The 24,573-nt window shown below is 40.8% G+C and overlaps 2 protein-coding genes across 2 annotated transcripts; one reads left to right on the forward strand and one right to left on the reverse strand.

The window, feature by feature from the left end:
- Positions 1-11,467: 11,467 nt before the first annotated feature.
- LOC111899212 (ATP-dependent zinc metalloprotease FTSH 4, mitochondrial) lies at positions 11,468-15,761 on the forward strand. The gene is made up of 7 exons (XM_052764282.1): positions 11,468-11,686; positions 12,576-12,663; positions 12,975-13,244; positions 13,405-13,632; positions 13,771-13,895; positions 14,057-14,533; positions 14,618-15,761. Exons 1-7 carry the CDS (start codon positions 11,660-11,662, stop codon positions 15,509-15,511), a joined length of 2,109 nt encoding a protein of 702 aa, XP_052620242.1. The 5' UTR covers positions 11,468-11,659; the 3' UTR covers positions 15,512-15,761.
- A 2,092-nt stretch (positions 15,762-17,853) lies between these two features.
- On the reverse strand, positions 17,854-20,515 carry LOC111899218 (uncharacterized). The gene is made up of 4 exons (XM_023895085.3): positions 19,253-20,515; positions 18,957-19,178; positions 18,311-18,856; positions 17,854-18,234 (listed from the first exon to the last, which is right to left on the reverse strand). The coding sequence occupies exons 1-4, from the start codon at positions 20,216-20,218 to the stop codon at positions 17,854-17,856; spliced, it is 2,115 nt and encodes a 704-aa protein (XP_023750853.3). The 5' UTR covers positions 20,219-20,515.
- Between the last annotated feature and the right edge of the window lie 4,058 nt (positions 20,516-24,573).

Raw genomic sequence — 24,573 nt, forward strand, 5'->3', positions numbered from 1 at the left:
AGATAAATTATCACAAAGACAATTATCTTCTAAATACTCCTCAATGGTGGGCCGGCATTGTGGCCTTAGACCCACCCCTACTGGAAGGTAACTCACCTCGTAGCTGCTGAACTGTGCGGGAATCCTCTGACTGCTGCCGCTGCTGCTCCGGAAATCCTCCGGCAATAATTCCCACAAAACACTTAGTCAGAAACTGACATCTACCCTTAGGGTAAAATGACCATGTTACCCCTTGACCAAGTTAAAGTCAAAGTCAACTTCCAGTTGAACTGACTTGTCGAGTAGGCTCGCCAACTCGCCGAGTCCCTATCCTTCCATCAGACCTCACACCCGTTTCTACTCATCGAGTTAGGCGATGACTCGACAAGTTTTTCCTTCTAAAAGAACACCGATTGAATCCACATCCGACTCACCGAGTTGTATGAACAACTCGTCGAGTTCATCATCAACTGATACTCATGTCCTGTCTTGACTCGTCGAGTTACTCTTCATCCTATGAACACGTTCTGTCCTCGACTCGCCGAGTTGATGAACAACTCGCCGAGTACCATGAAGATTGTCTTGGACTCACCGAGTCCGTTCATGCACTCGCCGAGTACCATGAATTCCCAGAACACTTTGCTTAGTCCAGAATGTTGGGTCACTCACCGGGACTCCTAAAACCCTTCCACACTCAATTGGTCCTTATGACCCTCACTGATATAGGACCAAAACCCTTGGACTCACCGAGTCCAAGAAATGGACTCGCCGAGTCTATCACATTCCTTACTAAGAACTTCGATTTCTGATGTACAACACTTAACCAAATGATAGATCTAGGCCCCTAAACTCGATCTAGCACGTAAAGTTACAAACTTTACGTGCATGCATGGGACATTAGAGCTTAAAAGGCTCTAAAATGACTCTTTTGTTGCATGGGGCCTTCCTTGGTGCAAAAAGCAGCCTAGATCTGACTTGTGGCTCATAAAATGACATGATACAGAAGCCCAAACCCCCAACCATGTTTGCAAACATGGTTGGCCACCAAAAATGGCTTATAAAAGCCCTAAATCACCTCAAAGAGGGATCTAACAAATGAATGAGCAAGGTTCAGACTTTATACCTTCCAAAGACTGCAAATGATGAACCAAACTCGAATCCTTCAGTCCCCTCTTGATTCTTCTATGCTCTTCCTTTTTCCTTGAGATCAAAACTCACAAGAATTACTCAAAAACCTTAGATCTTCTAAAAACGGCTAGGGTTTGCTATGAGGAGAGTTTGGGAGCATAAAGGGGGAAGGAGGCTGCATAAGGTCATTTAAATAGGGTGCAAACCCCTGAATTAGGGTTTTTGTCCAAACATCGGTACTCGCCGAGTCCGTAGCTTAAACCCCGCGCCTCATCCCGCTTCTACTCGGCGAGTCAGCCCTTCGACTCGCCGAGTCCAAGGCCAAAAATGCAAAAATAAATGAAGATTTAATAACAGAATACATACCAAGAACTAGGTGGTACAAATCTCCCCAACTTATTTTAGACTTCGTCCTCGAAGTCTGCCGCTCGATCCTGAAACAGCTCGGGGTAGTGCTCCATCATCTCACTCACCGGCTCCCAAGTCCACTCCGACCCCTTCCGGTGCTGCCATTGCACCTTCACGAGTTCTACTCTTTTGTTCCTCAGATCCTTCGACTTACGGTCAAGGATCACTACAGGCCGCTCGATGTAATTCAGGCTGCCATCAACCTGAATGTCCTCCAAGGGTACCACCGCCGTATCGTCCACTAGGCACTTCCGCAGCTGAGAGACGTGGAAGGTGCTATGGATCTGACAGAGTTCGGCTGGCAGATCCAGCCGATACGCCTCCTTGCCCATCCGGGCTACAACTCTGAACGGTCCGATATACCTTGGGCCCAACTTTCCCCGCTTCCTGAATCGGATGACGCCCTTCCATGGAGACACCTTCAGGAGAACTATATCCCCGACTTGGAATTCCAGGTCTGATCGACGCTTATTGACGTAAGTTTTCTGCCGACTCTGATCAGTCTGAAGCCTGCTCCGGACCTGCTGGATCTTCTCTATCGTCGCGAGCACTACTTCGGTGCTCCCCATGACTCTCTGTCCAACCCCTCCCCAATATATCGGGGTCCTGCACCTCCTCCCATACAACATCTCGAAGGGAGGACGGTCGATACTCGCATGATAACTATTATTATACGAGAATTCCGCCCAACGGGAGTGTCAAACCCCGAAACCGATGGCGGAAACGTTCCGGGGCGGAGGACGTCATGTAAAGTATCACAACCAATGTACATAGTAAGCATAGTAAACACAAAACAATACATTACATAGGATCATTACATTTGTTTGAAAGTAAGGTAATACATGTTTTATAGATACATTAGTTTAAACAAAAGTAAAGACGTGAATTCCATACGCTCCGTCTTCTGCAAAAGAACGCGGGATACCTGTCTAAGGAGAACCTGAGAATACAAGCAGTTTTAAAAATATCAGCATAAAGCTCGTGAGTTCATAAGCGGTTTGTTTCTGAAAATGAACAAGTTTCCTTTAGTTTTCCAAAAGAGTTCTTATCCAAGAAAATCCCATAATGTCTTATAAGTAAAGTTTGTTTATCCATTTGTTACACAGTTTGGTTAAGAACAGTTTGTTATCTGGTTACTACACGATCTAGTTAAAAACGAATTCTGTTATCCCAGGAAAAACCCTTATTTTCCTTAAAAGTTTGTGGTTGGTTATCAGTTCTGAATGTAATGTACAAGTATCTACCATACTTAAAGTGTTTGTGTGAAGTTTCCTGAAAGCCTGGTTATCCTTGAAATGTATGTTAGTTTTAACACGTATATAAAACTATTGTGTGGAAAGTAAACTAATTCTTAAGGTTATTAGCTTACTAAATTCATTATTACCAACAAGTAAATCTCCGTTATCTAAATTGCGAGTTCCATAACCATACAATAGACTAGATATGGCAATAAGAAGTCCAGTATCATTTTATGACTTTCGTCACCCTTGAATCTTTCGGTTCGGCTGTAGCTAGCAGCCAGGTGCGGGGTAGTCAGCCTCGTATAGATCTATACACTCAAGTCACGCTCTCCCTCCAGGAGATTCTGGTTATAGGGGCGGTCCTCCACTCGCGTATCTCTGTGGAGTGTGACAGAGGACGTGTCTCCAATTATTAAGATTAACGAATTTACAAGTAATAATGCGGAAAATCCTGTTTTAGATTCTAATTACAAAAGGGCGGTCCTCCACTCGCGTATCTCTGTGGAGTGTTACAGAGGACGAATCAAAAGTACTAAACTAATGCCTTTAACAATAATAAAGTGGAAAATCATCTGAGAAATATATAATATAACAATATATAATAAGATTTGAAAACTAACTCTGCAAGTCAAACTGTTGGTTAATACGGTTTCGATTGTTAAAAGCATGTGGAATATGAAACATTTCAAATGAAATAATAAGTGTGAGTACAAGATATCCTTGTACTTTTGCTTGTATCCCCCCTGAAAACATTGAAAAACACGGAAAAAGGTGTAGGGGTATGAACTCACCAGACGAGAAATGTGTCGGCTAGGACACTAAGTGTCAGTTCGGGGCTTGAAAACACGCGAGGTTCCTATGTAATATGAAAGATACACAATTTGTATCTAATTAGGCTTTGAACTACTAATTAAATAAGAATAAACACTCCGAGGTGCGAAAACACTTCAGTTCAAGTGTTAGGAGTGGTCCGGGTAGCATCTAAGGGGGTGTATGGCCTAGACATGGAGTTTGCTCTTCAAGAGTAAAATCCTAATGGAGATTACGGCCCTAAGACCTTATCCCCATGAGTTTACGGCCGTAAACTCATGGTGGGGGTGTTCTTGGGTGTCTAATGGTCTTACAACACTAGTGGGATGATGTTAGGCTTAGTTCTAAGGCATTGGAAGGGGACTTGATCATCATTTGGACCATTTGAGGAGTTTACGGCAATAAACTAGGAGTTTACGACCATAAACTCTCAAGTATCCATTCCTTATGTGTTTTGGTGGTCCTAGGTTAATCACATGTGATTCTAACTCAATATACAAGCCTTGGATGGAAGTTAGGGCACCATTTGACAAACTTATAGGAGTTTATGGCCCAGGAACCATTCCTTTGGGGGTTTACGGCCGTGAACTCCTAAGGGGGTGGTTTCCTTCAAGTTTAAGGTCCCTAACACAATGGTGGTTGGTTCTAGACTTTAATCCAAGGCTTGGGAGGTGTTTAAGGGGCATCTTAACACCTTAAAAGGTGTTTGCGGCCTAAGAAAGGGTGTTTACGGTCCAAGCATGTTCTTGGGCCGTAAACTCATGTTCTTGGTCCTATTTCATGAATTAAACACGAATTTGAAAGCTAAATGTGTTATACTATGAGCTAGGAAGGATTACATACCAATTTGGGGCTTGAAAGAGGTGATTTTGGATCCAAGATTGAGTTTTTAGAGAGAGAGAGAGAGTAGAGAGAGAGGGAAAAAGGCTTCAAATGAGGTCCTTTCAACCTTAAATATGGTTTGAATTTGAGGCTTGGTGGAAATCTACCCGACACTGTCGTTAAACGAGGCTTTTGGTCGTACCCGATTCAGTTGTTGTATCCCGACGTGGTCGAAAATAAAAATTTTCTAAATAATAATTTGGGATGTTTTCATGTGTTTCTAACGGGTTTGGATACTCATGAGGTCATAATAAAAGTCTTAAATTAAATGACCTAATCCAAAATGTTAACAGGAAAATTGAAAGACAAACGGGTTTTACTGAAGGGAATGGGTTACATCGATGGAACAATTTACGGGTTGTCACAGGGAGGTAGGTATCCCAGTTACCTCCAAAATCTAAAACACATGCCCGCAACATATCCTCTAGAGTCTGGATCGTCCGCTCGCTCTGGCCATCCGTCTGCGGGTGAAAAGCGGTGCTAAAATGCAGACGAGTACCCAGCTTATCATGAAACCTATTCCAAAACCTGGAAGTAAACCGCACATCTCTGTCTGAAATCACCAAAACTGGCACTCCGTGCCGCGCCACCACCTCCCTGATATAGATATCGGCCAATTTCTCGGCCGAGATGCTCTCCTGAATCGGAATAAAGTGGGCGCTCTATGTCAATCGATCCACGATGACCCATATCGAATCCATCCCCCGCGCGGTCCTGGGAAGCTTCGTGATAAAATCAATCATAATATCATCCTATTTCCACAGCGGGATATCCAACGGCTGCATCTTGTCGTGAGGTCTCTGATACTCGGCCTTGACCTTCCTGCAGGTCAAGCACCACTCCACGTACCATGCCACATCCCGCTTCATGCAAGGCCACCAATAGTCCAGACGAAGATCCCTATACATCTTCGTCGCCCCGGGATGAATGGAGAATCGGGATTTGTGCGCCTCCTCCATCAGGACCTGGCGCACTCCTCCATGATAAGGGACCCACACCCTACGGTGAAGAGTCAATAACCCTCAGCTATAATAGTATAAAGAGGAAACCTACCCCACATTCCGCTCACTCTTTCGATGTTCCTACTTCATAGCCTCCTGCTGAGCCTCCCGGATCCGCTCCAGAAGCAGAGTCACCACTGTCATCCTTAGGCAGATATCCCCGATCGGCGCTGCCTTGCGGCTAAGCGCATTGGCCTTCCTTGGATGGTAGAGGATCTCATAATCATAATCCTTCACCACATCAAGCCACCGATGCTGCCTCATATTCAGATTTGGCTGGTCCATGAGATACCTCAAACTCTTGTGGTCCGTGTAAATCGTACAACGAACACCATAGAGGTAATGACGCCAAATCTTGAAGGCGAACACAATAGCCCCCAACTCCAAATCATGCGTCGGGTAGTTCGCCTCGTGAGGCTTCGGCTGCCTCGACGTGTAGGCGATGACATGCCCTCTCTGCATCAATACCGCGACCAATCCTGCGATAGATGCATCGCAGTACACAAAAAAATCCTCCATGCCCTTTGGCAGGGCTAAAATTGGCGCCTAGCACAATCTCTGTCTCAGCGTCTCAAATGCGGTCTGCTGCTCAGGCCCCCATCGATACACCACCGACTTCTTAGTCAGTCGGGTGAGCGGAACTGCTATCTTGGAGAAGTCCTGAATGAATCTCCGATAGTAGGCTGCCAAACCTAGAAATCTCCGAATCTTAGATGGAGACCTCAGAACCTCCCAATTCATCACGGCCTCTACTTTGGCTGGATCTACCGAAATCCCGTTCTGGTTGACAAGGTGCCCAAGAAACTGCACATTGCGCAACCAGAACTCATACTTGGAGAACTTAGCATACAAGTTCTCCCTCCTCAAAGTCTACAGAACCTCCTGCATATGCTCCTCATGCTGCTCCTGCGTCATGGAATAAACCAAGATGTCATCAATAAATACGGTCACAGACCGATCTAACATCGGTCTACACACGCGGTTCATGAGATCCATGAACGCGGCAGGAGCATTGGTGAGCCCGAAAGGCATCACCACAAACTCATAGTGGCCATAACGCGTCCGAAACGCAGTCTTCTGCACATCCTCCTCTCTGACCCTCATCTGATGATATCCTGAATGCAAATCAATCTTGGAGAACCAAGTTGCTCCCTGAAGCTGGTCAAAGAGGTCATCAATCCTCGGAAGTGGGTAGCGGTTCTTCACCATTTGTTTAGCTCCCGATAATCTATACACATCCGATGCGACCCGTCCTTTTTCCTCACAAACAGAATCGGGGTTCCCCAGGGTGAACTACTCGGTCTAATGAAACCCTTGTCTAACAGCTCCTGCAGCTGTGTAGACAACTCCTGCATCTCAGGAGGAGCCAACCGATACGGTGCCTTGGCTATCGGAGCCGCACCAGGAACTAGGTCGATCCTGAATTCCACCTGTCGTTCCGGAGGTATCCCAGGCAACTCCTCGGGGAATACGTCCGCAAACTCCCGTACCATAGGTACATCGTCCACCGTCGCCCTACCCGTTTCCCGGGTATCCATAACATACACGACATAACCTGCGCAAACCTGCTGAAGGTAACGCCTAGCTCTCGCTGCTGAACATAAAGCTGGTCCTCGTTGTGGCCTCTCGCCCTGAATCACCAGCTCTCCCCCACTTGGGGTCCTGACCCGCACCAACTGCTGCACGCAGTCGATCACTGCCCCATTAGGGCTGAGCCAATCCATGCCTATAATCACCTTGTTCCCACGCAATGGAATAGGAACCAAGTCTACTAAGTAGCGTTCCTCAAATAACCTCAGCACACAATCTCGAAATACCGTCGATGCCCGCACCGAACGGTCATCTGCAATCTCTACCTCTAGAGGGCAATCCAACATGCACGAAGACTCGGAAAATCTCTTGCTAAGCGCAAGAGACACAAATGATCGGGTAGCGCCCGAGTCAAACAACACCAGAACTGGGATGCCGTTCACATGGAACGATCCTAAACAGAGCACATATCAATAACACAATCAGAACAAAAAGAAGATCAGAGGGAAATAATCATACCCGTCACCACATCAAGTACAGCGCGTGCCTCCTCGGCTGTCAGCTGAAATGCTCGGATCCGCACCACTGGAACCTCTGTCTTGACCTTCCGGCCATCTGTAACTCGCGTCGTCGCTGCCGCTGGCATTGCTGCTGACGCTGCTGTCAATCTCGGGCAATTGGCCCTTTGTGGCCCCTCTGATTGCAATGGAAGCAAATCAGGTATGTCATCTGTACCGCAGGGGCGGGGGCAGTACAATCCCTGCTAAAATGCCCCACCTTGCCACACTTATAGCAGCCCGAACCCGGCCCAGTGCGACAAGCTCCCTCGTGTGACCGACCGCATTTCCCACAGCGGTCCCGTCCTGCCTGGCCTTTCGGCCTACCATCAGATCCCTTTGGCTTATTCCCCGAATCCCTGTCGTCAGCCCCTCCACTTCCTTCCTCTTCTGGACGTGCTCCAGATCAAGGTCCCTCTCCCTAGCCCTGACATTCATGGAATCCAAGGTAGGACAAGCCAAAAAACTAACATGCTCCCGAATGTCAGCTCGTAGCATGTCGTGGTAACGGGTCCTCCTCATATCCTCATCACCCGCATACTGGGGCACCAGTAATGCCCTCTCCCGAAACTTGGTGGTGATCTCCGCCACAGTCTCGGTAGTCTGCCTCATATCCAAAAACTCCCTGGCCAGCCGTTGAAGCTCCACAGCTGGCACAAACTCCGCCCTGAATCTGGTCACAAAGTCCGACCAAGTCATAGCCTCAACAGCCGAGGCTCCCAATGAGTCACCAACAAACTCCCACCAATCCCTAGCCCTGTCTCGCAAGCATCTTGCTGCATATCTCACCTTCGACCCCTCTGGGCAGAAGCTCGTCAGTTGCGCAGACTCAATGTCTGCGATCCATCTCCTAGCAGCAATGGGGTCTTTCACCTCATGGAAATACGGCGCACCACTTCCCCTAAAGTCCTTAAAGGACAGTATGCGCGTACCCATCTGGCTAGACGCCATATCACTCCTGAATGATCGGAGACGATCCTCCATCAGCTCAATAATTCCCTCCTTGATCGACCCGAAGATGATAGGGGTCGACTCAAGGATGCCTCTCGTGATCTCAGACGCGATGAACTTGCGTAGCCTGTCATCAACCTGCTCGGATCCCGAAACCGAGCCCGATCCTGATCATGATCCGGAACCTGATGCTCCAAGTCGTGTGGTCACCATATTGAAAACACATGCATAAAAGTCAGGATCATACATATACTCGAGAGATCTAACACACTCTCCAAGGTTCCCGATTTTGGTATGTAGTTGACCCGATGGTGCATGGTCCTTTTGGGTTGCCTTCACCAAAACAACTTGATAGGATGAATTATGGAGAGAAAGGATTAATTATGATTTATTAATATATTATGAGAATAATATATTAAAGGAGAAATCATATTGTTTAATTAATATTAGTCAAGAATTAATAAGAATTAAGTTTGTGGCTAAAAGACATTAATTAAACTTAAGGGACTAGAACTGTCAATTGTGTGATAGTTGAATATTGGGCTAATGGACTCCATATTAAAGGGGTGGACGAATTCTATGGGGAAACCCATTAGAAATCGTCCAAAGGCCTTTAAGATAGGAGTACATGGGTTGCTTAGGGCCTAAGCATCCAAATTAGGGTTTCCTTGTTAGATAACCCTAATAGCCTCACTATTTAAGGAATCCTTAAGCCCCAAAAACGTGGTGAACTAATTGGTTAGGGTTTCCACATGTTTTGGGCAGCCTCCTTCTCTTCTCTTCTCCATCCTCTTGCGCTTGGTGTTTGTGAGCCATTAGAGGAGTGACACTTGTGACTCTAAGCTTTCTAAAGTCAATACAAGAAGGAATTGAGATTGTTATTACTATATAACAATCAAGATATGATCTAAACCCTTATTCATATGTTATATTGATTAGGGGGAAATCAAGCTAGGAGAGTTGGGGAGCTTGGATCTACTTCCATTTCGTCAGAGGAGGCTTATTGAGGTATCATTCAGAGCTTATTCTCGTATTTTTGTTGATATGGTCAAATCTAGGGTTTCTTCATGCCTTGTTTGCCTTGTATTTGGAGTGTGAGAGGTCCCATGGGGATATGGTACCTAGATATGGACCTTAGCAGGTACAGAGAGTCCCAAATGCCATGCTTTATGTCCTCCTTTTGGGTTTGGAGACTAGGGTTGCCATCTTAGAGGTCATTTCTCCAAAAAGAGCCTTGTAGGTGTTGCATGGTAGCCAAGACTGTAACTTTACGTGATGAATGAGCTTAGGAGGGCCAGATCTATAAGTTGATGGAGCGGATCTGACCTCAGAAGCGAGATTGAGTTGATGCATGGCATGGACTCGCCGAGTCCGAAGAACAGACTCGACGAGTAGCATGAAGATTGCCCTTAACCACTCAGCGAGTGGTCTTATCGAGTTAAGGGTTGACTCAGTGAGTCAGGGAGAGTTAGAGAAGGTTGACAGGTGGACTGAGTCGAGCTGGAACTCGCCGAGTTGTTCTTGAGACTCAGCGAGTTGAGTTGTGGTGGCCCCGCGATTCATGCCAGGTGGGACTCGTCGAGTTGGGGGTGTACTCGACGTGTCAGGAGGGGATCCTAGAGAGTCAGTGAACACGTATAGACTCGCTGAGTCGCTATAGTGCACTCGCCGAGTCCGGTCAAAGTTGACCGTTGACTGTTGACCAGTGTTGACTTGATAGGGGTAGTCAACCTTAGTGGTAAAAGTGTTAATTAGAGATATATGATGTTATAGGAGGATTATAGCTCGGAGGATCGAGCACGAGTGATTTCCGGGATTCGCGAGTTATCGAGATATACGAGGTGAGTCTTCTCACTATACTTTACCTTGATTAGGTAATTAGAGTTATGTGACAGAGTATGTGTATGCTATATGTATGTTATGTGTTGTACTGCATTATGTCTATGTGATTTATGCTGTGCATGCTTATAGAGTTGGAACCGGAAGGTTCCCAGAGTTAGAACCAGTGGGTTCACAAAGTAGGGTCTACGGATCCACAGAGTTATAGCCTCGAGTGGCTAATATGTGTTATGTGTGGTATTTTGGGGAACTCACTAAGCTTTGTGCTTACAGTGTTAGTGTTGTTGTTTCAGGTACTAGTGATGACCGTGGGAAGGCGCCGGCTTGATCTGTACACACGCATGGGGTTTTTATAATATGTGATCTTGGGATTTTGTATGACATGGATTGGAGTTTTAAACTTGATGTTTTATGAAAATTTAAATGAAAATGTTTTTATATTATGCGAAAAATTATTTTGAAATTCACGGTGTTACAGCATAGGTTCTAAGGACGGGCGTTGTTCAGGTGGTGGTTTAAGTAGTTTAAGGAGGCATGAATGGTGATAGAGAAAAGGTTGATCGAAACAACGATGTTAGCTCCGACAAAAATAGATGAGGGCACATCACCAACTCTAGAAAATCGCATGGGGTTTGACCTTTCTTTGTCCAACCTGTAAAATTACATCTACAGGGACTCCATGGACAAGAAACACATAATCGTTTATGCAACCCCAAAAGTTGATTAACAAAAAACCCACCGCAACTTCAATGGCTTCAACGTATTCGTCTTCTACACCCAAAAATCAACGAGAACAGAAAACCAGAGGGAGGAGGAGAGTGAGAGAAGTATAATGGAGAGGTTGAAGGTAAGGGTGATTAAGTGAGAAAATGCCCACAATTATTAATTTTTATGAATAAATTAATAGATATAAATATAAAAAATAAAAATAGAAAAATAGTAATGGTAAATTTGTCTTTTGATATTGATTAGGGACCATACTCAAAACAAAATAAAACTAGAGGGTTGATTCGAATTAAAAAAAATTGTCAGGAACCAAACGCAGACAACCTCAAACCATAGGGACCATCTTGTAATTTACCCAAATGTTTTTTACGAAACAATGACGTGTGCACGCATGGAATCAAGAACCAACACCGTCAACAAATAGGAAATTGCATAGATAGAAAATCCAAGAAATTTCCCCTTCTGGGCGGGCCATCTGTATCTTTCTCGCACTTATACCGATTACTTCCTCGCTGAACGCTCGGATTAACCTCAAATACAATTTAATTCGAGAAAGTATACAGAAGTATAGGATAATCTGATCCTTGATTCGAAGAGGAGGAGAAAGATGGGCCTAAAACGCCTTCTTGTTGAGGTCTGTCTTAAATTATTCAGTTTTCCATTCCAGGAATTATTCTTTGCGTATTCTCTGTTTAAATCATGTCGGATATGTATATTGAGAATAACGTTTTCATTATCAGTTCGCTATTGCTTATATTATGCTAGAAAAAACCGGAAGCCCTAAATTTATTTAGCTTCTAGGGTTTTTGGATAACTCCCTATTCTAATTGCCTGTAGTTTGGTTAGTAATTAAACCATGATGAACTTTCATGGGAATTTGTTAGTGTATGGTGATTTGTGGCTGTTTTTGAAGCCGGGTTTGATAAATATTGGCTGGAAAGAAAATGCTTTTGATCAAAGATGGTGAGAGAACGCTTGGTTAATTTGATAAGTTGTTGAATGGAAATAGACAAATAGTCATTTGAATGGGATGGGTCTTAATGACATTTTTTGTGATCCCATAATAGGTCAAAAGCACTAACTAATGGATGAAAATACTTCCTCTAGATCAACAAGAACAAAGGGAATGCCAAGCTATCATGCCTAGGATACATAGAGTAATAGCATCCCGTTGTGCTATTAATAATGGTTAAGGGTTGATGCTAATTTGTATTACAACCAATTTGATCTAATGTTTTAGAACAAGAAGCATCTGATTAATTATATTGTTTATACAAGTCATGGAGTGATATAAGGTACATCAAATGATCTGTATATGGTGTCCTCCTTGCTTATTGTTATTTGTTATTTGAAACATACAAGCTAAAGTTGTAATGGTGAAGTATAAACTCTGTGTACATTTCTGCTTTCTTGAGGTTTAATCCAAACTTTGTGCTATTATTTTTGGTGTTACCAAATAAGTCATATTTTCATACGTTGGTCTCTTATTAATCACCTTATTCTGTGCTTAATTACTTATATAGGTCTCAAAGCACCGAACAAAGCTGGGGCTTACACAAAGTTTGTATACTAGATCCTATATCACTTCACAGAAGACCAAATTTGATGCAGGTAATATAAAACCTGAGTGCATGATTATGCCTAATGTTAGTTTTATATTTCCGTTTTGTCTACAAGTCAATTAAGCTTCCACAACTTGATGTTACAAATTCTTTTAGGGCTAAATGCAAGAAGTAGCATCCTACTTTCATTCTCTCTATTACAGCATTATACTTTGAAAAATCTACCCTATATTGTGGGTAGATTATTTCAACCTACAATGCTGTAATTGGAAGAAATAAAAGTAGGATGCTATAATAAACAAATGAATGAAAGTAGATTAACATCTGAGCTTTGTTTGACAATTACTTATGTATCTGTAGCATACAAGCTTCCAATTGGTCAAAGAAGGTTCCAATCAGGTTACATGGGAAGTTTTTCACGAAGACTGCGTGAACCTGATGTAGATGTATCAAGCAATGCAGCTTATCTTAGGGAACTTAGTTATCGAAATGATTATGAGGCAGTGATAAGAGTTTTTGAAAGTCAACCTTCTATGCACACTAGTCCTTCAGCATTTAAAGAATATGTGAAGGCCCTGGTCAAAGTTGATAGATTAGATGAAAGTGAGCTGCTCAAGACATTGCAAAGAGGTCAGTCAACATGACTACTTTCATTTATAAGCTCTAAGCCTTTTAATCGTGTTATAAGCTCTAACATTTGAATATGTGAAGTCCATTCAATTCCATTGTAGAAAACAATATGGCACAAACTCAGAGTAGATAATATTTGAATATTGATTTCCCATTGCAGGAATGGCGAGCAACGAAGAGAGTATTGGTGGGGTTTCGGCTTTCAAGAATGTGGGGAAATCAACAAAAGAAGGGGTATTGGGAACTGCTGCTGCTCCTCTTCATATGGTGGCTAATGAAGGAGGAAACTTTAAAGAACAATTATGGCGCACAGTTCGTGCTCTAGGCATGGGCTTTTTACTCATTTCGGGTATCGGAGCCCTCATAGAGGATAGAGGAATCACTAAAGGTCTTATTTTCTTTTTTTTTTTTTTTGTATCTATCTTTTCCCTTAAAATTTTCATTTCAAATTGTCTAGGTTAAGACTCATTTTTTAGTAGATTTTTGTGAAAAAGAAATAACAGCTTAATATCTTGTTATTGTGTAGGATTGGGTCTACATGACGAGGTGCAGCCGAGTATGGAATCTAGCACAAAATTTAGTGACGTTAAGGGAGTAGACGAGGCAAAAGCTGAGCTTGAAGAAATTGTTTACTATCTTCGCGACCCTAAGGTACTAATTACACTTCTAACCCTATAAAAATCTTTCTTTTTCAATGGCTCCACATTTGTATGGAAATTTCAGAGTACAAATGAAACTCTGAAACTAGGATATGCTATAAGATACAAATCACTGAAACTATGTTGTTATTATGTGTGTGTGTGTGTGTATAGCGTTTCACTCGCCTAGGTGGCAAGCTTCCGAAAGGTGTCCTACTCGTGGGTCCCCCGGGGACTGGAAAAACCATGTTAGCCCGGGCAATCGCGGGAGAAGCGGGTGTCCCATTTTTCTCATGCAGTGGAAGTGAGTTTGAAGAAATGTTTGTTGGTGTTGGGGCCCGCAGGGTTCGAGATCTTTTTACTGCAGCCAAAAAGCGGTCGCCCTGTATTATTTTTATAGATGAAATTGATGCCATTGGTGGAAGCAGGAATCCAAAAGATCAGCAGTATATGAAGATGACTTTGAATCAATTGCTGGTTGAATTGGATGGATTTAAACAAAATGAAGGGATTATTGTGATTGCTGCAACTAATTTCCCCCAGTCCTTGGATAAGGCCTTGGTCAGACCCGGCCGCTTTGATAGGCGGGTCGTGGTCCCCAATCCCGATGTCCAAGGCAGGCGCCAGATAATGGAATCTCACATGTCAAAGGTATTATTATTATTATTTTTTTTTCATTGCTGGAGGAATAATTTTTATTTTTATTTTTGCATATCCTTGAATTCTTTTCTACAGATCTTAAAAGCAGAAGACGTGGATTTACACGTCATTGCCCGAGGCACCCCTGGATTCTCGGGTGCTGACCTGGCAAACCTAGTGAACGTGGCCGCTCTCAAGGCGGCAATGGACGGCGCCAAGTCGGTGACAATGGAGGACCTTGAATACGCAAAAGACAAAATCATGATGGGCACCGAACGCAAATCCGCCGTGATCTCCCCGGATGTCAGAAAACTAACCGCATATCATGAATCCGGTCACGCCCTCGTAGCAATCCACACCCCCGGGGCCCACCCCGTCCACAAAGCCACAATTGTCCCACGTGGCATGGCCCTCGGTATGGTTGCCCAACTGCCCGAAAAAGACGAAACAAGCGTTTCCCGCAAAGAAATGCTTGCCCGACTCGATGTCTGCATGGGCGGGCGGGTAGCTGAGGAGATCATTTTTGGAGAAAACGAGGTTACTTCTGGTGCTTCATCGGATCTTGAACAGGCGACTCATTTGGCTCGGGCTATGGTGACAAAATACGGAATGAGTAAAGAAATTGGAGTGGTGGCTCATGATTATGATGATAATGGGAAGAGTATGAGTACTGAAACGAGGCTTCTTATTGAGAAAGAAGTGAGGGAGTTATTGGAAAATGCGTATAATAATGCTAAAAACATTCTAACGCGTTATAAAGACGAGCATCATGCCATTGCTGAGGCCTTGTTGGAGCACGAAACGTTATCGGGAAAACAACTTAAAGAAATGTTGGAACGGATGAAGTCGCCACCTCATCAACAGGAAGAGCGGTTTGAGTTAAAGACACCAAATGCTGCCACCAGTGCTGCTGCTGCGGCAGCGGCGGCTGCTGCCAGTGCTGCGTCGGCTGCCGCCAAGGCGAAAGGGATTGCTCCAGTGGGATCTTAGTATTCGATTTTTTTTTTTTAATTTTTTTTCTGAACCGATGTGCATATTTATTAATTAATGGTCCAATTATCGTACCATGGTGATTTTGGACATAAAGGGAGGAAATAGAAGGCTGGATTTTGCGGGTTGGTGATAAATGTAGCATTAATATCAGAATTCTAAAATGGGCGTCTTTTCTGTTTAAGTTTTTCATACATTCATACAGTGGAGAAATAATGAAGTTTTGCTAGTTTCTTTCGTTTTCAGAGAAGTATGTGCGACTTGGACAAGTTTTTTAGGCTTATCTTTATTGATGGGATAATGGGTATATTTACAAGGGGTGTGTATCAAACCGTATAAACCTCTCACACCGAACCACACCACACCATATAATGTGGTTGCGGTGCGGTTTGTACTTTTTCTAAACCACACTATGTAGTGCGGTTTATAATTATAAAACTACGGTTAAAACCTCACCGCATCGTCTTTTATATATATATATATATATATATATATATATATATATATATATATATATATATATATATATATATATATATATATATATATATATATATATATATATATATATATATATATATATAGAGAGAGAGAGAGAGAGAGAGAGAGAGAGAGAGAGAGAGAGAGAGACTTCAATTGAGAAAAAAGGTTGAGAATAAGACGATTATTCTTAGCCAATAATTTAATTAGTATCTAAACATAAAGGGTTTTTGACACTGTAGCACATCAATGTTTGGTCAATTGATCCTTAATGTTAGTAACTACCGGCTAATTAAAGGAATGTGAGCAAATACTACCGGTTTAAGGGTCATCGCTGACGTGGATTCGCTTATGTGGACAAGCATTTGACCATGTCATCTGTAACGTGTAAACCTTCCTTAATTGAACCTTATATTGAACCATCGAGGATACATTGTTACCCCAAATTAGGTCAGTGCCTCCCTTCCGAAACTCTACACTCAATCGATATAACCAAAACAATGTCTACCTCTTCCAGTCGATCAATCAAGCCCCTGCGTGTCGGAAACGTTCGTGATGATGATCCCTGTCCACCTTGCGATTGTCAAGACGCAATAAGCGTGGAAAGGACTGCCTGGACTGACGATAATGTAGCTCGCAGGTTTTGGAATTGCAAAAACTCTTTGGTGAGTATTTATTTTGTTTACTAACACCAAATTTGTTATTTTGAGCTGGAGATGTACACATTTTCATTAATTGCAACCCTAACCCTAACTCTGGTTTTCCCTTGTAATCAGGCAGCTGAAGGTCCGAAATGCAAGTTCTCTATGTGGAAAGACAAAGAAATGGAGGAGGGTTACTACAAAGAACAGCTTCGCAAGATGAGGTTTGAGCTGAAAAGGAAAGAAGAGTTTAGTGAAGTTTCAAAGGTTCAAAAGAAGTTGGTTAAGCTGCAGCAAGCTATGGAAGCAGATAAGCAAGTGTTTGAGACACAGTTGATGGAGTTCATGAAGCAAAACAGAATGTTGAAGTGTGGGATCTTTGTTATGGTAATTGTAGTCATTGCCATGTGGTTGAAATGGACTTGAATTGTGATCAAATAGGTGTTTGTAGTTGATGGTATATAATTCCAACAAGTTTTTTGGAAAGTGTATGGGTGGATGTTAAAAAGTTATTAGCTTTTTTGGGAAGGGTATGGGTGTATGGGTACATGGTCAAGGTTAGATCCTAGTTGTAATGTATAGTCAAGTTTTTGGTTGAATGCTTGTTTGATCAGTGTGTGTGTATGGGATGTTAGATGTAATGGGATCTAGATGTAATGGAATGTAGATGTAATGGGATGGCTGTACATGGGAACAATTGTAATGACTTTGTGTTGATTCAATGAATGATATGGAATATCCTAGTTAAGATATACCTTGCTGAATTTTATAATATGCATGTGCTCCTTTTATAAATTAAAGTGTGGGTACCACATTGTCGGCCATAAGGAACTCACTTTGTCCATTTAAAAGTGGATTGTCTTTAGAGTTCTGTGCAGGGGTATATATGGAAAAGTAAGGGTATATGGACCACTGACCACACGTGGTATATAAGGACATAATCAATCATAATTTTAAATTATCTATATATGCACATATATTCCCTTCCCATGCAGTTTAACCAGACAAGTCCTTGCCATGCATGCAACTTCAAATTAACACAACAAAAAGCTCAAAATAACAATCAACTTAAGTAACACAAAATGCACATCACATAAACCAACATAGTTTCATACAAACTAGCATAGTTAATAGCAGTTTCATAAAAACAACAACAATACACCAAAACACATCATTTAACACTACATACCATGTTCATATCACATAAACCAACACTTAAAGTTATTCTAGAGTAACAGGTTTAGCTTCTGAATTCCCAGGTGCATCATTTCCACCAACTTTCTTGCCCAGTTTCAACTTGATAATCCTTTCAGATTTCTTCCTCCTGATTTTCTTCAACAGGGTTGCAAGTGGTGTTTCTCTAGCCTCCTGTTCTTGCACATGAACCTGACTAGGTTCTCCATTAGCTGATGCATCAAACTCCAAAGGAGTGAGTTCCACCTCATCATAGTCTTGTTGCACATGCACCTCATTGACTGCTTCTGCACCATCATTTACTGCTCCTCCATCATTGACTGCTTCTCCACCATCATTTACTGCTCCTCCATCATTGACTGCATTAGATTGATTACTTTCATCCTCATTGAGAGCTTCAGCTACACCCTGATTGACCAATATGAAACATTATTAGAAACTTAAAAAGAAATTGTAAAGATTAACCATCTAAATACTTATGTACATGTTTTGTTTTTCTTTTAGCTTTGGTTTTAGGAGGCCTTGTTAAAGTACAAGCTCTTTTGTTGTGTCCTTCAATCTTACAAAGACTACATTTTTGTTTTTTACCAGCCTTGGATACCTTCACCTGCTCCTTACCTTTGTTTTGTGTTTGGGTAGTTGTCTTTGATTTTTTACTTGACTGGTTTGGGGTTTCTGTTGCATCCCTTTTCCTTTTAGTTGCAGGTCTCCCAGGCATAGCTCTACGAACATGAGGTAAAGGTGGGGTGTAATCAGTTGCAGGCCACAAATTACTTCCATTCATAGGTGCTAACCTAAACTTGTAAGCCTTCATATAAGTGATGCTACTAAACATTTTGTCCACATATGACTCTACATCCCTATTCATAACACTAATAGCTGCAACATAATGGACACAACCGATTCCATTAAGCTGCCATAGCCTGCATGAGCAAGTTCTTTCTTCAAGATCCACTTCATAAGCATCTGTAGTTCCTCTTACTTCAAACTGATTTAGTCCACTAGGTAAGACTTGGTAATGTCTTAGACCCTTCTTAATGTCATTCACTATTTCTCTAATTGTTGGACAAATTTGGTTGCCCCATCCTAGACCCTTGCATTTCTTCTTGAACACCCTCTCCATCATATACATCCTCAACTCCTCTAGCATGGTGATGAGCACTTGGGTCTAGCACTTCAAGCTCTTTCATGGCAACCTTAAAATCTACCTCTGTTGTTGCTTTACATGCCTTCCAGAAAATGCTTTCATATTGAGCACCACTATACCTTTTCCTAAGGTTTTGGCTAATATGCTTGGCACACTGCCTATGCTCTACATAAGGAAGGAGTTCTTTCACAGCCTCAATCAAACCCTGTTAACAAATTCTAAATATAGTGAATAAGGATGCAAATAGATAGGAAAATTAATTACAAACAACTAAATTACCTTGTGTTGATCAGATATTACATTGTATCCATAGCCCAAATTAAGTCCTAAGTCATCAATGAGTAAATCCAAAAACCACCTCCAATTTTCCTTATTCTCCACACATACTACTGCCCATGAAATAGGATAAATCCCATTGTTTGCATCCCTTCTAACAACACATAATAACTCCCCTTTACAGATCCCTTTAAGGAAACAACCATCTAAACCTATTATCTTCCTGCATCCCTCCTTCCACCTCTTCTTCAATGCATCAAAGCAAACATAGAACTTACTAAAGTAGTTCTCCCCATTTGGCATATGATTTACATCAAGCTTCACAGTGCTACCTGGATTTGATCTCCTAATCTCTTCTGCATATGACCATAACTTTGCATAATGTTCAACTAGGGTGCCATCTATTAGTTGGAGTGCATATTTCTTAGCTCTCCTGCATTGACCAACACTAACATGAATGCCAAACTTCTGTGACACAGCTATTCTTAGCTTTCTAACACTCATCTTTTGTCTAAGTAAGAACTCTCTTGTATAATGACTCCCTATCCAAGCATAAGTGACCATGGACCCTAACTTGTAGTTCCTTGCACATTTGTGGACTGGCTTTAAAGACTTAATTTGGAAGCTTGCTTCATCACTCATCCAAGATGCCCACAACCTAAATGAGCACTCACCCTTGCAACACTTAACCAACAATCTTTTCCTATCATTTTTCTCAAAGCAAAGTTGGTACCCATTCGCAACAACATAGTTGCATAACATTGATTTTAATTGAGATGGATCTTTGAACCTCATACCAAGTATTGGGATCTGCTTTTTCCATGGAACTAACTCATTAAAAATGGAATGTTGTTTAGTTACATTGGCATCCTCTTCATGCCCATCATGATCATTTATGTTGTTATCATTTCCCTCTTCATCTTCGCCACATGATCTATTTAGAAATTCATCACCCTTTGTCCTATTCATAGTGACTATGTCCTCATTAAAGTCCACATCCACATCTGTTAGGCTATCAATTTAGTCCTCATTCTCACCACCATCAATGCAAGAATCATCTCCATCCTCCTCTTCTATTTCAGAACCAAACCAATCTTCTATTCCTTGACCATCATGGTCCACATACATACAAATTTTACCATCTGTCCCATATGCATGAAAAATGAAACCACCATAGTCCTCATCATTAGCGATAGCAGTTATCCCAAATATTAAGGGCTTACCTGGTTCACAATAGTATAACTTCTTTATACTTTCTTGCATGAATCGTTCAAGAAATGTGATACATTCACCGTATGTCATTCTAGAAAAATCGTGATCATTGAAAGTGAAATTGATACCATGGTTATACGAGAAAGGATTTCTAAGAAAAACACCTTTGAAGTTCAGCTCCACTATAGGGTAGAGTCAATCAGGGTTTAGCGTCGAGATAGACATTGTGGGTTGGTTGACTGCTCACTGACTTCGATCGGAGAAAACGACTTCGAACCCTAGGTTTAGTGCTTCGTATTCACTGTAAGATGAGAAAAAGAAAGAATGAAGGAGGAGTGTTATAGCTAAATAAATGTGTTTATTTTGACCTCCAAATCCTACATGGATAAAATAAATGAATTATATTATGTAAACTTATTCCACGTAAGCAATATCACCGGTTGTTCCGTTTACCGGGTGCATAAGGGGGTAATTAGCCGGTAGTTACTAACATTAAGGATCAATTGAGCACAAAAAAAACTTAAGTGACTAAATGTGCAAATTGACCAAACATTGATGTGCTACAGTGTCAAAAACCCAAATGTAAAAGCCACGGTAGCAAACTTGTAAATGTGATATAATAATCTTCAATCACAGATATGTACATGTGGAAAATTAGATATTTATTCCAAATCAATTGTTCGTCATCCATATTTCTCCTCCAACCTTCAACAATCATCCAAATTTCTTCAATTAAACCCTCGATCAACGTCATCCATTGTTAATCAATGACCGATCTTCGTCAATAACATGTTTATCAACACCATTTAATAACATACAACAAAAATTCGGTTTTGGTTCTTTCAATCAAACCTTTAATTCTGCTTGAATATGAGCATACTTTCAACATCTACGATTAATTATACTCCTAGCGTCACTAGATCAACATCATTGATAATGAACAACAAATCCACTTCATATCATTCATTCAACATCGATCATCAAACAAAACTTCGAAATTAAGGTTAGAAAAACATCAGATCATTTTTTTTTGAAAAATTTCATATAATTCTCTATTAATCTACTATTTTGTAAGATTTAAACAGTCAAAGTATCGTGTTTTTAACATTTTTAAAAAGCTAACTTGTGTGCACTCCAACTGTTTGATGAAATGCATAAACTAAATTACCACGTTATATTTACATATGAATATGTTTTCGCACCTGAATCAATATATGATAATTAAAACACAAAACAAATATGCAAGTTTGTATGCTATTCATATGTGAATAACATATAAAAATTCTATATATTTGTGAAAACACCTTGTAATATTCATATGTGAATATACTGTGTGATATTCACATATAAATATACAATCTATTATTCATAAGTGAATATATATCATCTAATATTCACAAATGAATATACTATGTAATATTTACATGTGATATACCATGTAATACTATGTAATATTCACATATGAAAATACAATCTAATATTCATAAGTGAATATACCATATAATATTCACATGTGAATATACCATGTAATATCACATGTGAATATATAATATAAACAACATATATCATATAATATTCACATATGGTTATACCTTCATGTATAAATATACCATGTGATAATTAGAATGTGATAAATCGCTATTATGATGAACTAACAATATATTTTTATTCACATATTTTATGTGTATTCACATGTTTGTCAGGAATGGTTATAACTCAATAGATGAATAACATTTCAATCAATGGTTGATTCATATCCCAATGGTTGACGATTGGTTGACGTAAATGAAAATATATCATTGAGGAAGACAATATATTTTTATATTCATGTGTAGATGTTATACAATGTAATATATTCTTCATTTTGATCGTGTTAAATTCAAATGTAAATGATATTATTAACCAATACAATGTTGTTTGTCTTAGTATAATGTAAAATTTACGTGTAAAATAATATTGTTACAATATATAAAAAAACAATTCACAAACCAATTCTTATAGTGCATTATTTATTTTTATATATAAAGGCTATACTCACAAATGAATAAATCAACATGTATAGTTTATTCACATAAATAAAAATAATAGATTCTAATGATGTTTTTAGTAGTGAGATTGAAGTTAGTAACATTATCAGTAGATATGTCGTAATGATTTCTAGCAGATCAGCATTCTCTTCAAATGAGAAACAATCGGCTCATACTTTACTTCATCCTTGGATAAAATCATAAAAAATGAAACCCAATCATTCAGATTCATACACGGAAGACTAGCAAGATTGAATTCTTCTTCAATGCGACTAGCTCCTCAGAATTCCTTAAATTTGACATTAGTGAAATGTTCAGTAGGAAACAGAGCATATACTTTCACAACGACCATCTTATTTAAACTCCATATTTTGTATTGAGGTTGACCATGCTTGAGATAAAATGAGAAGAGCTTATTATTGACATTGTAGTCCGAGAGTGGAGTTTTCTTAATATGATCAAATCCTCGAAACAGGAAGGCTTTCAGGGTGAGAGGGAAGTCAAGTTGAGAGTCAATGGTATTGACAAGTTCAAATGATATCGAAGGCTCCAACCAGTGAACATTCGAATCGTCAATAGCTTCCTTCTGCAGTTGCTCTAAGGTCCAAGGAGGGAACAGTGTCATCTGTGTTGCTATAGTAACTTTTGCAACTCTCTCTTCTGCTTCCTTTGCTTCTAATTCTTTGCTAAGAATCAGAAGATCATCAAGCACCTTGTCCGGATTCTTCCTTACCAAATTTTCACCCTCCAAAAGAACTTCTTCTTCTTCTCATTAATCAAATTTTCTTTCCCTTTAAATCCCGAAGCTTCATTAACCTTCAGATCTATTTTTTTAGTTTTCCTCATGTGGTTCACCAGAAGGCTTCTTATTCTGGGGCTTAGATTGTTCATCAGAGGGCTTCTTCTTAACCTCAGACTTGGGTTGCTCTTTCTCTTTACCTTGTTCTCCCCCATGTTTCGGAAGAACATCACATTCCGAAACATCTTCAATTCGGTTTAACATAGCAAAAACTGGCTTAAGCTTCTCAGTTAGGTGTTGGCGAATCGAAAAGCTAAGGATGGAATCTCGAGTTTCCACCATACGATGCAAATATTTATTAATTTTGAAACAAATCTTTTGATGGCAACTTTTTCAGACTCTAGATCATCCAAGTGTCTAGTCGCATAGTTAAGCTTGAGAGAAAGAACTTTAACCTTTTTAGTCTCTGCAACCAACTTATCCATTATAGCATATTCAACTGCAAGATCCTCCTAAAGCTTCTCAATCTTGGATACAATGTAAACGCTTATTTCGGCATTATCAACCCTGAGTTCAGACTGAACCTTAGAAAGTGCTTCTTTTCAAGTTGAAGGGTTGTTCCGAGACTTGTGATAACTTTGTTCGCTGCAACTGTATTTTGATCCGAAGAAGTTCAGAATTTTTTCATAAATTGTGAAACTTCGGCAAGTAGTTTTTCGACTTTTTCGGTCATTTCCCGAACGGTTTTCTAGAATTTTCAACAGCTTTGGCAGATGTGGCTATGATTTTGTCATGCTCCTTGGTTAACGTCTCTATTAGAGCTTTGTGAGACTGAAGCAAGTACTCATAGTTTGACAAGGATTTTGAAGACTCCAGTAGAGAATCCAATTTTTCATTGAGAACTTTGAACTACCCTTTCGTTGTAGGGGGTTCCTCGTCATCTCTGGCTTTCGCTTTTCTTTTTCCTCCTCGCTTCCGTTTGATTAGTTCTTCAAGAATCTTTTGAAATTCTTCTGTGATCGGACGAGTACCTGAAGAAGGTAGCTTGCGATATTCAGCTACAATCGCATTGTCCACTGGTACTTTTTCCAACATAACTACAAAGATAGCGCCAATAAAGCTGAATTTTTTGGATCCGGCATCATGAATGAAGAAGTCTGCAAGATTGGAATGGCAACCATAACATAATCTTTCATCAAAATGGACCTTGTAGTGATCGAGAAACCTTTTGACAATAACGGACCAAAAGTGAGCACATGAAATTTTAGTATGCCTTGTAGAAGAAACTGTACTCTGAATTAATTGAGTCCATAAGATTGAACCAAAATCAAGATTCACACCTTGGT

Source organism: Lactuca sativa, chromosome 5 (assembly GCF_002870075.4).
Source record: "Lactuca sativa cultivar Salinas chromosome 5, Lsat_Salinas_v11, whole genome shotgun sequence".
NCBI classification, from domain to species: domain Eukaryota; kingdom Viridiplantae; phylum Streptophyta; class Magnoliopsida; order Asterales; family Asteraceae; genus Lactuca; species Lactuca sativa.